The sequence below is a fragment of the Agelaius phoeniceus genome, chromosome 5 (genome assembly GCF_051311805.1).
Source record: "Agelaius phoeniceus isolate bAgePho1 chromosome 5, bAgePho1.hap1, whole genome shotgun sequence".
In the NCBI taxonomy this organism is placed as follows: domain Eukaryota; kingdom Metazoa; phylum Chordata; class Aves; order Passeriformes; family Icteridae; genus Agelaius; species Agelaius phoeniceus.
Window position 1 is genome coordinate 16,763,605 of NC_135269.1, and position 17,227 is coordinate 16,780,831.

Here is a 17,227-nt window from a genome sequence, read left to right on the forward strand (position 1 = left end):
CTCCATTTCAGTGCCTTCCTCCTCCATCTTTTCAAGAACAGCTTTTCATTCCTCACTGAACTCAGTTTCCATCAGCAAAGATTTATAGATTCATTTCATGAGAGGGACATGCTTTCGTTTTGCCAGTGATGGATCACCTCATGTTTACTTTCTGGGACCTTGTACAAATTTTTAGTCATTGAGGTGAACATCAATTAAAATGAAACTGTATTAAAATAATATATTGACTTCATTTAACATAATAAACCTCCCAAGCTGGGAGTGTGGCTTCCATATAGAGCAGCAGCAGCAGCAGCTCAAGGTGTTACACTGTGGGTTTCACTCCCCAGAATTCACAGAAAAAACTTCTGCCTCAAAGTGACCATTCCAATTCTTAGTTCTTTCAAATCAAAAAACCTATTTATCATCTTCCACATAACAAAAATATATAGGGAATCAAATGTTTTATTACTGGACAAAACCATACTAGATGTTTTTCTTAGTAAAATACTTGATCCTTTTATGCTCTTTTTGTGCTGCACTCTCACTTGTCAAAAGATAAAAATACAAATAACTGAAGTGCACTTGCTTCTGTACTGTTTCCTGAGGAAAATTCCCTCTAAAACACTTCCAAACTTCAGATTAAGGAGATTTCTGAGCAGGTGGTTTGTTTCCATGTTTGCTACAGTTTTGTTTGGATGGATGCAGAAATCCTGGATGTGGATTAATTATAGACTGCTGGATTTTGGCTGCTCAGAAATGTTTTAAAAGTGGTAGATGTGCCCTGATTGTTAAAGTTGGGAACTATTTGGAGTTGTTTTAATTAGACTTTGAGGCAGGCAATAGAAGTGAGTAATTTAGGTAGACTTGACATGGTTCTTGAAAAAAATGAAAGTCGTCAATGGGAATAATAGACTCTACTCCCTATTTAGAAATGAGGCATCTCAGGTTTCAGAAAGTTTTGAGAGAAGTTTGGCATCTAAGCCTACCTGATGTGGCTGTTTTACTATGGTGAGAATGCTGAAGATATTTTATTTCAGGCATTCAGTATAAGGTAGGTAAGATGTGACAGATGTGTAAGAAATAGCAACATGTTCAGAAGAGAAAAGTTCATCATCCTTTTAAAATATATTATCAGTTTGAGGCACATAGATACAGGTTTAATTGTATTTTAACAGAATGCTGGAGGGATATTTTTTATTTCCTCTTTCATACTTACAAGAAGCCATTTTCCATTTTGGAAGTGGTGCTTCTAAAACTACTTAAAACCACACTGCACTTGTAGTTTAGTCTGCAGCATATGGAAGATCATAAGCATGGTTTTTCCTGCAAAATTATTTTTATCTATTGAGCTCAGCTGTTCAGGGAAAGTGGTGTGGAGAACTGAACAATACTGAACTTCTGGAGTGTGAAAGGTCTTCCAGTGGCAGAAAGTGAGATTTAACATCCTGGCTGCTTTAGCATCAGGAACAGATCACTGGATCATTTTTCTCCTTATTTTTTCTTTTGTTTAACAACAACAACAACAACAACAAAAAATAGCTTAAATTGGTGCATTTGATGTGATAAATTTGTCTTGGAAAGCGTTTCATTTTCTGCATGACTTGAAAATACAGGAGATGTGAATGTCATTCAGCAGGCTCTGAGTATACAGGTGCTACTGCTTGTGTGAGCAATCATACTGAATTCAGGAGAGGTCTTTTTAATGAATGCTTCCGTACAAATTAAGTGACTGAAATGAATTAGCAAGAATCATTAACATTTCTGAAAAAAGTGCATGGAAGAAAATAAAAATTTGTTGATTCCAAGTGAATTTTCTATATCATGTTGAACGAGTATAGTTGTTATTAACTATATAAACTCCGCAGTAGATATGTGAACAAATGAAAATGTAGACTGAACTACACCTATTGTAGTCCATAAATACCATCACAGTCAAACCAATAAATTCTAGTTATTAGGTATTCCTGAATCACAGCAGTTCAGAATATAGTTTTTTTAATTCTTTTCTTTTTTATGAACATTCCAGAAAATGTTTTCTCTCAAATAAAATTTCTTCTCAGCATTCCCTGGGGCTGAGGAGTCTGGAACAGTTCAATCCCAGAGCATCACAACAGAGGAAAATCAGTACTTTAGACACCTCTTGCCTGTTGTGTATTAGGGATATGGACCAGTTCCTTAACACATTTCACTGTGACCTCTTGCAGGGGGAGTTTAAGCAGTTAATGAAGCCAAAAGTGCTTTGCATCCACTTTGCAGTAGAGCTCTTCCACTGTGTCTGTACAAGTGTGCAGGACACACACATGCACGTATGCTGAATATAGACCAGAAATTATGTTGATTTCAACATAAAAATTTTGGGCAAATACTATTTCTTGTAATGTCTGAACATTTTGTGTGGCTTTGGATATCTTCATGTGAGTGGAGATTTGCATTTACTTGCTTTTTGATGTTCCTCGCTTTAGTTAAATTTGAGAGCAGTTGAAAAATATATTGCTTTAGTTTAATTAGCTTGGTAGGGAAAAGTCCTTTCTTGGGCAGTAATTATTAGTTGTATATTATTAAAAGGAAGTAGTTCATGTTCAGTTACTTAGCAGAAATAATTGAATCTTCTGATCCAGTAAACTAGCTCACTTTGGATTCAGCTGGTTTTTAATTTAAGACCTGTAGAAGAGGAGACCTGTAATCTCACTATTGGGAATTGGCTTCACTTTCCTGCAGTCCATAAACCACAAGAGTGAAATTGCTATCCCCCACAGCAGTTTTCTCTTTATTTTTCACATTTGCTTGAAAGTTTAATTTTATGAGACAGAGCTGATTTTAAAGTTTAAAGTGCTTTTTTGTTGTTGTTGTTTTGCTGCTTTCCCCTTCATTTTTTTTCTCCATGAACAAAAGGACTACCAGCTCTATCTGTAGTCTGAGCTGTAGTCCCAGACAGCAGCAATTTCAGGATATTTCAAAGATGTAAACACAGTTGGGCACTGTGATGAGCCCCTTGGCAATATTCCAAGAGAAACACAAATAGCCAACTAGTTTGGAGTGGGTCTATGTGGAGCTGATTCTCAGCTGGAGTAGCTTGGCAGTGCTCCACCAGCTTTCGAGCCATTTACACCTGGTGAGAATCAGCCTCCCTACTCCGTGGTAGCTTGTATGTGTGCATTTTCCCCAGGTTTTAACACAGTAAAGGTGTTACTACATCAAGAAGGAAATGGTGGCTCTACATGAAGAAGTGTAAATAGAGCCACTGGCACAGAAACTAATTGTAACAAAGCCGTCTGAATTCTGTCATGGTTTGACACTGGCACAATGCCAGTGCCTCCATGAAGATACCCTCTCTCTCTGGTAGCTGCTGTGAGATGTGACCAGAAATAAGCAAAGCAGGCTCTTACTTAGGGAAGAAAGAAAACAAAATTTTATTAACTACACTACGACTATAGATAAAAGGAACACACACACAGGGAAAATGAAAACTTTACAAATACATTTCCTCCTCCCCCTACTAAATTTCCAACACAATACATCTATTCTTCAAATCACCAACTCTTAGTCTAGAACTACCTTTCAAACAATCAATCTTCAGTTCATCTAGAGGAGAGGAGTCCTTCTTGTACCATGGGCTTCCCCTGGAAACACAGTCGAAGCCTCGTGTGTTTCTGTGTCACTCGTGGCACTGCCCAGAGTACATCTGCCGTCGTGACTTCTTCCTTTTCATGCCCAGTGCTCTCACCACTGAACACGGACCAGAGCTGCTTCTAGGGTTGTCTTTTTAAGGATGCTTTGTCCCGATCCAAAAAAGGCACAGTCTCAAATTTGGGACACCTGTCCCCCCCATATTTTTTCACCCCCTGGGGGCCAAGGGGCACTAACACTGAACTTTCTTGGTTCTGTGGCCATTACCTCCCCCTAGAATGCAGTCTCTGTGTCACAAGGAACATGGTTCTGTCCATGGCTATACAAAAAGAGTCCAGCAAAAGCTACTCCATCATCTCTTCCTACTAGGGTTCTTCTCTATTCTTCCACTGTTTCTCACTCGCCCAGACCTCTCTCACACTTGCACATTCCTTCCTCATCTTCCACTCTATCTTCCAGGAGAGGTCAATGATCTGTAAAGTTCTCATTCTCTGAAAAGGGTTAAAAGCTCCTACAAGCGGCCAGCTGAACCCCCCCCCCCCTCTTCTCCGTCCCAGCCGTGCTGCCGGCACAGGCCCATGTTTATCCAGTTTCAAGGTTACAGTCCCAGGCAGCGGCTCTCTCTCTTTCTCTCTCTCTCTGTGTCTCTCAGGGGGGGCTGCCCGATGGCTCCTGGTGTCTCTCTCTCTCTCTCTCTTCCACCCTCCACCCCCGGGCTCAGGCCTACCTCTCCCGGCCACATGGCTTTTCCCCTCCCCCTGCCCAGCCAGCAGCTGGGCCGGGGGAGAGACCTGAACGCTTTCCCGTTCCCGCCCGAGACCCAAGAGGAGCCTCTCAGGGGAGAGCTCTGCTTTTAACCCCATGTTCTCAGAGGCGGATCCATGTCTTAAATGGCCAGGTTAAATGCCAATATTAAAGCCTGAATATCCATTGGCCCAAAACACAGCATCCCAAAAAACACATTTCCTGTCAAACCGCCACATTTCTTTCTCTTTTCCCTGACTGGATTTTAAGGGGAAAAGTATTTTACCACTTGTGAAATTGTTTTAACATCAGAACACTTCCTGTGAAATTGCTGTTCATAAATTATTTCATTTAATAAATTAGCATTGTTTAAAATGAATTAAAATGAGGATTTTTCTTCACCACTAAGAAAACAGAGAAAATTGGAAGCAATCATAGAATTGTTTAGGTTTGTTTAGGGAAAGGCCTCTAAGATCAGGTCCAAACATAAAACAAGCACTGCCAGGGCCAACACTAAACCCTGTCCCTAAGATCTACACATCTTCTCCAGGACTGGTAACTCAACCACCTCCTTGGGCAGCCCCTTCCAGTGCCCAGAGCACTGAGTGGCATGTCCAGTCTTTCCTTGGATGGGGATGGGGACTCAACCACCTCCCTGGGCAGCCCCTTCCAGTGCCTGAGCACCCTTTCCATGACAAAATTCCTCCTGATATCCAACCTGAACCTCTCCTGGCACAGCTTGAGGTCATTTCCTCTCATCCTGTCCCCTGTTCCCTGGGAGCAGAGCCCAATCCCCCCAGCTGTCCCCTCCTGTCAGGGAGTTGTGCAGAGCCAGAATGGTCCCTCTGAGCCTCCTTTTCTCCAGGCTGAGCCCCCCCAGCTCCCTCAGCCCTTCCTGGTGCTCCAGACCCTTCCCCAGCTCTGTTCCCTTCTCTGGACACGCTCCAGCCCCTCAATGTCCATTTCTTGTCCTGAGGTTCCCAGAAGTGCCCCAGGAACTGAGGTGTGGCCCCAGCAGTGCCAGCCCAGGGGACAGTCACTGCCCTGGCCCTGCTGCCACACCATGGCTGGCACACCCAGGTGCCATTGGCCTCCTGCCCCCCTGGGCACACCTGGCTCCTGTCCAGCCGCTGTCCCCAGCACCCCCAGGGCCTTTCCCAGCTTTCCAGCCCCTCTGCCCCAGCCTGGAGCTGTAGGGGGTTGGTGTGACCCAAGGCAGGATCGGGTCCTTGGCCTTGTGGAATCTCAGAGCACTGGCCTGGGCCCATGGATCCAGCCTGTCCAGATGCCTCTGCAGAGCCTTCCTGCCCTCCAGCAGATCCACACTCCCACCCAGCTGGGTGCTGTCCATGAACTGACTGGGTGTGACCTCGATCCCCTTGTCCAGATCATCAGTGAAGACATTAAACAGGACTGGCCCCAGTGCTGAGCCCTGGGGACCCCACTGGTGCGGGCCCCACCCGGATGTGGCTCCATTCCCCACCAGCTCAGTTTTATACCCAGTGAAGCACGGCCCACCCAGGCCGTGAGCAGCCGGTGTCCCCAGGAGAATGTGTGGGAGACAGTCTCAAAGGCTTTCTAAAGTCCAGGGAAACACTTTCCTTCATCTGCTGAGGGGGTCACCCTGTCACAGAAGGAGCTGGGTGGGTGAAGCAGTAGCTGTCTGTCCCAAACCCACCTTGGCTGAAGCTGATTCCCTGGTTGTCCTGCATGTGGTAACACTCAGCTCTTAGGTGGATCCCCATCCAGCCCCATAGACTTGGGTGTGCCTCAGTGTCAGTGGTGTAGCAGTCACTGACTCTTTCCCCCTGGATTATGGGGCTCCATTCTGCTCCCTGTCCTTGTCTTCCAGCTCAGGGGCTCTGTACAATGAGAACAACCAGTCTGACTGTTACAGAGTGAGGCAGAGAAAGCATTGAGTACCTCAGCCTTTTCCTCAGTCCTTGTCACCATGTTTCCCCCTGTATCCAATAAAATATGGAGATTCTCCTTGGCAATCCTTTTGTTGATGATGTATTTATTTTTTTACTGTCTTTTACATCAGTAGGCAGATTAGGCTCTATTTGGGAATTGGCCCTTCTACTTTTTTCCCTGCATAACCCACAACATCCTTGCAGTCCTCTTGTGTTTCTTGTCCTTCTTCAGAAGGTCCTAATTGCCCTTTTTCAGACAAAGCTTTCCAGATATTACAACACAGAGTTGCACCTATGCGTGTCAAATATTTCTAATTGTGTAATCTACATCAGATAAGTACATTTTTAAGGTATCTCAGATTCCTAGATAGCTGAAGGATAGCTGTTAAACATGTACATTTTTGGTATAGAAAGCCATATTACAGCAGTTTGTTTCCACCATTGCGCTGTGGATTGACTTTAGGCGTGTGGGAAAACGTAAATATGGAATTTAGGATTGCTTGGATTTTGTTCACTTTGGGTAGACACATGGCATATGAACTATCAGTATGTGCTTTTTTTAAACAAGAAGTAAGTTCATCTGTTGCTAGATTGGAAACATTATTAATAATACACTTAATGCATATCTGCACACATGTTGCATTAATTTATTAGTTTTGGAAGCGTTTTCATGCTTGTTTAAATCAAAATGCATTTGAATTTTCTAAGTAAAAGAAGGTAAAAAAAATTAAAAGGGAGGAAAATCAGAAAAGAACTGGGAGACAGTTAGTCCATATGGCCTGATCACTCCTGGTATTTTGAGACAAGAATGTAAACCTGGCGAATTACTAGAGGGAGTAACTCTTGGGCCTGACTGTAACTGGGGGGCTCAGTAACTCAGTGGCTACTGTGAGAGCCTTTTTTGTTGTTTCTCAGGGCACCTATTGCATATGCTACGTATTTTAGTAATTTTTCATCTGAGAGAGCCCCTAAAAGGGGTATTCCATCTCCTCAGGTGGCCAACACCTGCAGTGTCTTAGCAGACTACAACAAACACCAGCTAGCTGGAAGTGAGGAAGAACATTCTTTTTCTTCAGCTGTCTGGGCGTCTGACAGTGAATAACCATAAAGATGCCATGCATAGATGGGCATCAATTTTTTTTTTCCTTCTGGGTTGGCCCCTCCTTGGCAGGTTTTACATTGAAAATGAGATGGTGACTGAAAACAGAGGGGCAGTTAGTTTCTCTCCTAACCCTTCTTTCTGTGGCTGCCAGCTATCAGTATCTCAAATATGGGCTGGATAACCTGGCTGTTTCTATAGTTTTACATCTTGAGAATTCAAGAGACTGGGGGAACAGGCTCTGAGACATCAAGAACTCAAGACCTCATCTCTGCATCAAATCCCTAAGACTGTTCTGAAAATCTGTATGGTTCTACGTCTGCACCCTCAGCATTGCATCTTTTGACTAATTATTCCAAATTAGTTTCTACCTTTGTTTGCTTTATTATTTTTAAAAAATATCAGATGGAGTATAATCATTTGCTTTCCAGAAGAATGAGATAAACTATCTGCATTTGGTACTGGCATATTTTAAATTCAGTCTTTCATTAATTTTCCTCCTTACCTGTTACCTTCTTGTTTTCTTATTATGAAGATAAAGTAGATTTCATTTTATTTTTCATTGTTTTATAACAGATTAATGTTTAGAAATGATCAGTTCCTATTAGTCATAGCTCATTCTTTCTTCTTTGCAGTCAGAGCTGTATGAAATCCTTTACTAAACAAAAGATGAATGATTTCATGTGTAACTCGAATTGCAAGAGAAATAATTACTGACAAAGGGCCATATTCAGATTTTTATCCTTCTTTCCTTTTGTGAAAACAATAATTTAATTTGATTCAGAGTTCCAAGAGTGAGAACCTTGGATGCAAAGCAGGTAAGGAAAACTTCCCCATGGAAGCAGAGTTGTGTGTCATGGCCAGTAGAAGATTTGAGTTGCATCATTTCCATTTATTAGTTAGTATAAGGCCTTAACTTTCATTTAAAAAGATCTGGCTTCAATATTAAGGATGAAAAAAAAATTTCTTTTTTGCACAGTTTAATTCTTTTTGCCCACTGCTATTCTCTAAAAATCACACCACCCTCTCCTCTCTTACATGGAAGTTACTCATAATATAAATCTTCTCATGCTCCTGAAGATTTCTGAAACATGTTTTTCCTTACATTTCAGTTATGTTTGGCTCAGAGGCCCAGGTACTGAAAGAAATTTCAAAGCCTATAAACAAACAGTGCCTGCCAGTCAGTCTTAGCACCAATGGCCTGATAGCTGCTTTTGTCCTTTTCCTTCCTGCTTTGGATGGCCCTTTTGCATGCAAGGAAGAAAAGATAAAAAGCTCTGTGTTACTTCACAACTACTTTAGATGAAATGGCCAATACAAAAAAAAACCCCAAAAATATGAATTTTTGTGAATGCTTACTTGGAGAGAAAGTAGAGTTAAAAATAATAGAAATATTCAGTAAAATAGTTATTTACTTAATTCCTTTAATTCCTTAATTTCCTTTAATGAGGAAAGGCTAAAAAGACAAACACAGTGATTGGCTAAATTCAGCTTATGCAGTGGTGGGGAATGGAAAAATATGAACACCTGAAGAACCTGCCCAGCAGGGGAGGTATGCAGTGTGTATAGTACTGTACACCCATGTTCACAGGACTGTAGCTCGTTATGATAGTAAGATGATATCAAGACCAGGAAAAATGAGACTTAAATGTCCAACAGAGAGTTTTTTGGGCTGGGAATCTGGATGTGTTGGAGTTTTGCTTGTGTTTGCCACTGTGGAATCTGCTTTTCATGCTCTGTGGGCTTTGACCAGCCACTCCTCCCAGTATGGCTTTCAGCATGGGTAGTCCAGTCTTCTAAATATGGAATATTTGCTTTTTTCAGGAAGAGGATCAGGATTGAGAAAGGTGATTTGGTCCATTCTTTTCCCACTGAGTTTCTTGACAGTCACCAACCAATATCTGTTTATTTTCCTGTAGCAGAAAAATGACAACTGTTGTGGAGGAAGTACTGGAGCAAGTTGCATGTGTTTGTGAACCTTTGAAATTTATTTAGTAAGCAAAGGAATTCTAGTAAGAGAACTTACCTTCCAGCTGTGGAAAAAGAAAATATTTTTATAGGAACCAATAGAAATTAGGAGGTACAATGTGTTTCAGTTCTGCACTTTTTGCTACCGGAGTGTTTGCAAGATGCTGCCCACCAATCCCATTGAAACACCGCTGCTGTTCAGTCAAACCACTCAGAGCTCCCTGTGGTTCCTGGGCTTTCCCCTTGAAGTCAAAGAGGGTAATTGGTGCCTGCTGGTGGCAAGATTTGTGTTACTCAGCTGGGCAGCCTAGAGGCAGCTGCTGCAGTAAATCTTGCAGCTCTTGTGTTAGCTGACAGCCCCCAGCCCTGCAGGCAGTGCCAAGGGGGCGATGTTTCTGGGAGTGCCACTGGTTTTCTGCCCTGTTTGTTTGCAGGGGTGCCCAGGTACTATGAGGAGTCCCCTTGAGCTGGAAAGGAAGGAAGCCATTCTTTGAGTTAAAAGGTTTCAATTGATTCAAGGCAATGGAGAATCAAATTTCAGTCTTTCATCACTTGTAATAGGAAAATCCATGTGGATTGATAGTTCTCCCCAGTCAAGTATCCCTTGTTTTTAGGGCTGCCTGTCAGATTGAGATGGGTAGCACTGATTTGAAAATGAAAAACCTTCAGTTTTCTCATAAAGGGCAGGTCAGATGTGTATGGTGCATCCCCACCTTTTGCAGTAGATCACATGTAATACTAAGTAAAGCCCCATTTAAATGACAAAAGAATTCTTGGGCTACATGTTAGCTCTTTCCCATAGTAGCTGAATAAAAGAAAAAAAATCGTAATAAATAATTAGGGTGGTAATATGTTTGACCATTATTTTTTTAGTATGACTTTTTTCTGTTACTATTATAACAGAAATGATCCTTTCAAAGACAACTAAAGTGCTAATGATAGCTAAGAAGGTCATTCCTAGGAGGTTAAACTGGTTTAATTAGAATTTATGAGAAGGTTACTATAGGAGTGCAGAAAGATGTTAAGGGGTTAACCTATAAGAGATTACATTGTAGTCAGTGTTCTGTTAAAGTTTGAATTAATTTTTCCCATGGGTTTTTCACATTCTAATTTTCAACTAAATGAGACATCTGTTTCAGAAAAGGAAAATTTGCTATGGTTGTCATAGCAACTATCATTCTGTAAGAAAATTATTCCAATGGTTACTTTAGAACAGAAAGATAGAAATTCAGTACATAAAGCAACATCCGATTTCTAGCACAAACTCTGATAATTCAGCCCTTTTTGTGTGGCAGATTATTTGGCCTGCAAAACTTGTTCAAATGTTTTAAACATAAGGTTAATTGTGCTGTAAACAAATTCACCTCTGATATATTTTCCCCCTTGAATCTTACATGTAGACAATCATTATTCTTATCAAAATAACAAACCGGTTGAATTTCAGTAGAGTGTTGGAAACACTCAAGCTGTTCGCTTGAAAAAGGTAAGACCTAAATCAAAGTATATTTCTACAGATGAGTGCTTCACTTCAAAGGTGAAATACATTAATGATGTATGTCTTCAATTGCCAAATAAATTTTTCTTGGGTTGGCTTCTTTTTTTCTGATGATAGTGGATTTTTCTCTTGTAGAACATACCTGGCAATATTTTCTTCGTCAAATTTAATATTATTGAAAAATACATTATAAAAATAATTACACTTTTCCTGAGTAACCTCTAACTAGGAATACAGAAATTCAGTGTACTCTATATAAAGAGTTCAGGTTCTATCATAAACGCAAATTTTAGAGACAAAGTTGTCTTTGCATGACGTTCAGGTCATGGGCTCATTTGTGGGTATTAGAGAAGAAGGCTTTTTTTCCTACTCAGAAACTTTTATAGCTGTTTTGTAATAAATTTTCAGAAGAAGGGGCTTGGGGATTTCTAAAATCCCTATATGCTTATAAAGATGGTATTTGCTTTGGGGTGGGGGCACTGAAATGTGTGATTTGTCTTTCTTCTCTCCAATGTAAAGCATGCCAACATCCTCCACTGAATCCTTTCTTGGACCTGGGTTTTTTGTTGTTTTTTTTTGCCAGAAATATTCCAGACATTTCCTTCCATCTCAGGATTGTCACAAAAGACAGCATAATGGCAAATCACACAAGTTGTAACATCTCCCCTTCACAAAAGAACAGCTCCAGCATGCATAACTTACCAGCCCCGCTGCAGTCACCACAAAGGGAGCGAGGGAGGGAGGAGGGAGGGACGGGGGAAAGTGCTTCTTGTCTTAATAAGCAGATCATGCCTATTCATAAGGGGAAATGGGCTTTTTTAGAAAGTGGCCGTGTGTAGTCCAGCCCTGGTAGAGGCAGGCAGAGGCTCTCACAGCTGCCTATGTGGTTTGTGGTCGTCTGGATTTCAGCAGAATTAAGCTGACTTCTGGCGAGACCTGTGGCAGTCATGAATATTTCTCTTTAAAAAATGCTTCATTGGAGTCTTAAAATAATTATTTTGTGAGTTTTTGACCTTTGCTTCTTGGGCAGATACTGGTCCTTCCCCTTGGTTTCCTTTCTGTGTCTGGCATACCTATGGACAGTGCCTCCCCAACTTCCCATCTGAGACCCAGGGACAATCCTGTCCCTGCCCACCCCAGGCATATCCATTGAAACTGTCAGTGACTTAAAATACATGATTTACTGTGCTGACACTTCTTTTGCCACCTATTTGCCCTTGCAAATATTTTGTCAGTGAGACCTTGCTGCTAGAGAACTTACCCTGGGCCTACAATTTGCCCAACAGTTGTGTATTTTCTTCTCAGTGAAGAAAAATACTTGGCCTCTTAGGTGGGGAATGCAATCCCAAGGCAGGAAAGGATGAAGAGTTTAGAAAAAGCCAACCACTGTACATTTTTATGAAGCCTTCCACTTCTGGAATATCCCAAGCACCTCACAAACTTCAAGTTTTTTATTTTCAAGGCATTCCTGTGTGGTAAAAATAATTTCCTTATCTCAGTGGTGAGCTGAATGTAAGGAGGGGCAGATCCAGCTCCACAGAGCTTGTGTGGTTGCTGTGTGGCAATGTCACATAGTAACATTGCTGGTACCTTGCTGCACAATAAGCCAGTTAGGAGAATCCCATAATTGTTTAGGAAAAGACCACTGAGGTGATCGAGTCCAGCCATAAACCTGATGCGACTAAACCATGTCCCCAAGTACCACATCTGCACATCTTTTAAATGCTTCCAGGCATGGTGACTTAGCCACTTGACCTATCAGGGAAGAATTTTTCCCAATATCCAATCTAAACCTCCCCTGGTGCAACTTTAGGCCATTTCCTCTTGTCCTATTTATTGTTACCTGGGAGAAGAGACCCAATTCCCACCTTTCTAAAACCTCCTTTCAGGTAACTTTGGAGAGATAAGGTCTCCCCTGAGTCTCCCTCTAGACCCTGGCAGCAGGAAGTGAGGAAAGGCTGCTTGGAATGCTGAACAGGGAACCAGAAAAGTGTGAGTTTGTGGCCTGATGTAGGGAGGTGCCTTAGGCAGCTGCCTTGGCCTGAGCAATGTTACTCAGAATAAGATTTGGGCTTCACTGCTAGTGCTGTTGGCATTTCTCCTTCACACACCTTCTTCACCTCCCTCATCACAGCTTCTAGCTTCTGAAGGCTGGGACATATATTTCTGGTCCCAATAGCAGATGTTCGAAGATTCACCTTTTTTTTTTCCCCTGGGACACCTGTTTCTCAAAACCCTGGTTATCCAGGGCATGTGATGAAGAGGCAGGAGATGAGAAAGAAAACTTTTCAGTCATCAGTAGTTGAGCTTCTTTTTGTCTGTGGAAGAAAAACCTTTTGTTCATTGTTCTTCAAATATGGGTATGGCCATGGGACATCAGTCAAGAAATTATTAAAACTTCCAACCTAAAACTAACCCCTCAATTTTATGACCTAGAATTAGAGCCTAGTCAGCAAGACATAATTTAACACTGTGATATAATTGCTGTGAAATATAGTTTTTTAATCAATGGGGTAGCAAGATACAGATAAATTATATTCTGACTGGCAGTGTTACAATCCCGCTGCTCCATGATGAGCTGCTCCATGAGTACGTTTTAAAAAATGTAAATGCCTGTCTGATAAGGAATCCTGAATATGGAAAGTCTTACTTAAAAGCAAGTCAACACAGCAGAGGACAGAAGAAATTTGTGTGTAAGAGAAGCAGCAGCATTCTTGTTCTGATAGGATGTATCCAATTAGGGAAACAAAGCAGCAGAGATGATGTCTCTGACTTTGGAGCAGAATCTGTCATGGTGCCAGGGTCTATCCTTGCCCAGCTGGTCATAGGCTAAGGGCCAAACGTGCTGGGAGCCAATGTGAAACATAAATCACGTGGAGGTGTTTGAGACAGCTGTTCTTCTAAATGTTGTGAGAGTCAGCGTGATAATCCACACATGGAAATCTTGGTATCCAGGCCTTGTAAGTACTTGGAGCAATACTGTGAAATATACTCTGTGCTGCCTACTGAAAGCGGGGACGATTGCTCGTATTTGCTGTACAAGTTAAACTACACTGCTAGTATGGAAAGAGTGGATTACTGTGCACACAAAGAAAATTAATGCTATTTGTGTCTTCAAATTCCATGGTAGCAAAGAGTCAACCTCAGTATTTTAATTAGATAACCAGTACATGGAAGTAGCACTGAAGACATTCTCCTCCTCTCTTGGCAGGCAACCTTGGTTTTATGGCTGGGGCTTTAATCTTCCACGAGGCCAAGCACTATTAGAGAAATGGAACCTTATTCCAGATGGAATAGATATTCTTATAACACATGGACCACCTCTCGGTAAGAAAATAATAGTGCTCTTAGCTGTGTATTTCAGATGATTATATGGTAACTGATGGCTCTCCTTAGAAAAGGAGTGCAATCCTCACTTACAAAAGTCAAAAGCAACATGCATACTGATTTCAGCAGCACCAGGACTTCAGCTCATGATTACCTATGATACCTCTGCTCAATGGCAGGGAATTAAATAATGGCTTTAAAAATAAAATGTTAACACATAAAGCCACAATGAGCTTTACAAATAAGCAGGGTCTAGTTTTCCTATGCACATCTCTAATCTGCCACTGGTGAAATTACTAGATTGAAGGCATGGAGCCTGTTTGAAGAGAAATGCAGGATTAGGATTTTATTTTTTATCACTTTCTCCCTGACTTGCTACTGCATTCTCCCACCAACAAGTACCCAGAATCTCTTTTTTCCCTCATTATGCTGACTTGGTGCACCTTCTGCCTCACAAACCCATATGCTCCCCATTGTTTGCCTGTTCTTTGGACAGGATGGTTGAATTGCTTATCTGTAATATAAATTGGCAACATGAAGAGATCAAAAAGAAATAGTTTTGCATGTACATTTTCCAATTATTTTAATATAGGTGATATAAAAGCTATCTATCTATAAGAGATTTCTTGTTTTCCTAGAAAATTTGGACATTACCTTTGCTACAGAAATAATACAACCACACAAACTTGTCCAGATTCAGTAAAGGCTTAAGGCTTTTAAGCTTTTTTTCAATGCATTTAACATACAGCAGTCTATATTTAATGTGACTGTGTGTTTGACTCTCACTAATTTAATAAGTGGACATGAACAAGAAGCATGTACTCAAGTGTTCTGCTGAGCCTTACTGTGCTTTGTGTGAAATGAAGGCAGTTGGTTTCTTTAAACCTTTAGATTCACCAATTTCCTGAAGCTAAAACCCTCATCTTCCACCCTTTCTTCTCTTTCAGAGCTTGGAGGAGAAAGTATCTAAGGGGTTTGTGTGTTGTTTTCTTTAGAAAGACATGTTTGCATTCCACTGCTCACTAATCCTGGGGGAAGGTAGTTCTTTGTGAGCAGTTTCTCACAGTTAGGGGTGTGTGTTTTGATTCTTCACCTAAGTGGAGTCTCATGCCATGCCATGGACTGACTTTAATATGAGCCTGTATTGTAAAAGTGGATGTCAGAAATTAAGTGTTTCAGCCCTAAGATATCAGCTCCAAGCCATTGGTATAGGGGTAATCCCTCCTAGGTTCCAAGGCACAATGCTGTGTCTTTCATGTAGTTTTATTTATAAGTCATATTTAAAACTTTTCCAGAAGCTTTTTCAGCACTTTGAAAACCCCTTTTAAAGCCAGCTGGCCAGCTGTAAAACAATCCAAACTTCAGCTGACTGGAGATTCACTCGAAATCTAATGCTGGAAAGTGGAGATTCAACCACCTTGCTGCTTTAGCCACCAGGCCTCTCCAGTAGCCTCAGGCATCAGCAGAGGGAGGAGGACCCCTAAAGAGCACTGCAGAGCTGGCACTCAACAGACAGACTTTAATAATAAATTTAATTGTAAATTTAATAATTGAAAAGTAAATTAATAATTGCAGTAATTCTGCGGAAGGGCCGCCCATCTTCAGTGATTGTAATGGAGTAGTGTGAATTCCCCCCATGTCCATGGCTCAGTATGTGGGGTTTTTTTCCCTTTTAATTCTTTATCTTCAATCATCCCCCAAGAATTTCCTTTCTTTTTTAGAAGTTCCTGTTTCTTTGTCTCTCTCTTATTGATGCATTAATAGATGGCTCAAGCACAGAACCCTCTGCCTGAGGGCAGGAGCTGTTGGTCTCCCTGACACCCATGGCAACAAATATATGACACTTCAAAGAACTGAGCACTCTGCTTAACTTACAGAACCACCTCATTGTGCAGCTCTGTCCACGGACCCTTTGGGAGACAGGATCCCCCTTGAACCTCCCAGCCAATTATTTTAACAAGAAAGCTGATTCCTGTTGTTCTGATTTTGGAACTCAGAACCTCACTAGTGTTGTTCCTAATGACCATAAAAAGCAATCAGTCCTCTTGCAAATTCTGGGCTTTTTTCTCCAGCATGGCTGCCTAAATTCTGCCCATCATCCATCTTCTGTGCTGCTCTCTGATTCCCTCACGTCAAGAGTGTGCATCCTCCTGAACTAATTAATAATACATTATTACATAGATTTGAAATGGTCTGATTTAGATGCAGAAGAACCATTAAGAGTTAATGAACTTTGATTTTCATTTAGCCATGTAACAAAAATCCAAGTAATTTTTCTCTTCTGTTTTAGAGTAGTGCTTTGGAATGAAGCACTACTTCATCCCAAAGAACTACTCTAAAACAGAATAGATGGGAGGTTCACAGAGGATGGGAAAAAAAAGCTTAAAACAGCAATTTTGCACCGTTTTATTAGTAACCTGTTTATTATTATTAACAAAGATATGCAATGTATTTCATAGTTTATGAAATATAGAATTTTTTGATTATGGGATCAGTGTTAATGCTCATTTCCGTATCTGCGTATTTTTGTTTCCTAAAGATCTCCATTTAAGATTCTTTTATTTCGCTTCCAAAAGTTCACTTTATTTTCTTTGGTTTTAATTTAATTTCACCTTTAAGTCTTCATTTGCAGCTGTCTGCTTGATAGTCTGTGACAAAGATTTATACTTTCCTGACAGCTGCAGAAACCTGTTTCAAGTAACCAAACATTAAAAAACCCCTAAGATGAACTCTAATTGTTAGCTAGGTGTAATCAATTATTCTTAGTCTGTGTAGTCAGGTGTACATAATAAGCTGCAAACATATGGGAAGGCTTCAGAAGGGTGATAATGCATGTAAACAAAAACATGTTCAACATAAATAATGCTTAATTTAATGGAGAAGTTAATTTTATGGATTTTTGTTTGTGAAGTTTTTGAAGTGGAAATACTTTCGGCTTTATGTTCACTGCAGACATTTTGACAATTAACTGTTTCAAATCACTGGAGTAATAAAACCTATGGCTATAATATGTTTACTCTGAAAAAAACCCCAAACATGACTTTATTCCAGAGGAATTGCTGGTCTCACTTT

The 17,227-nt window shown here is 40.9% G+C and overlaps 1 protein-coding gene across 4 annotated transcripts in view; it reads left to right on the top strand.

Moving 5' to 3' along the window:
- Positions 1 to 17,227, top strand: part of MPPED1 (metallophosphoesterase domain containing 1) — a 63,350-nt gene that overhangs the window by 38,243 nt on the left and 7,880 nt on the right. For all 4 annotated transcript variants that reach the window (XM_077178404.1, XM_077178405.1, XM_077178407.1 and 1 more), the window contains one exon: positions 14,040 to 14,155. In XM_077178404.1, coding sequence (XP_077034519.1) covers positions 14,040 to 14,155 — 116 coding nt within the window. The remainder of the gene's footprint in view (positions 1 to 14,039; positions 14,156 to 17,227) is intronic.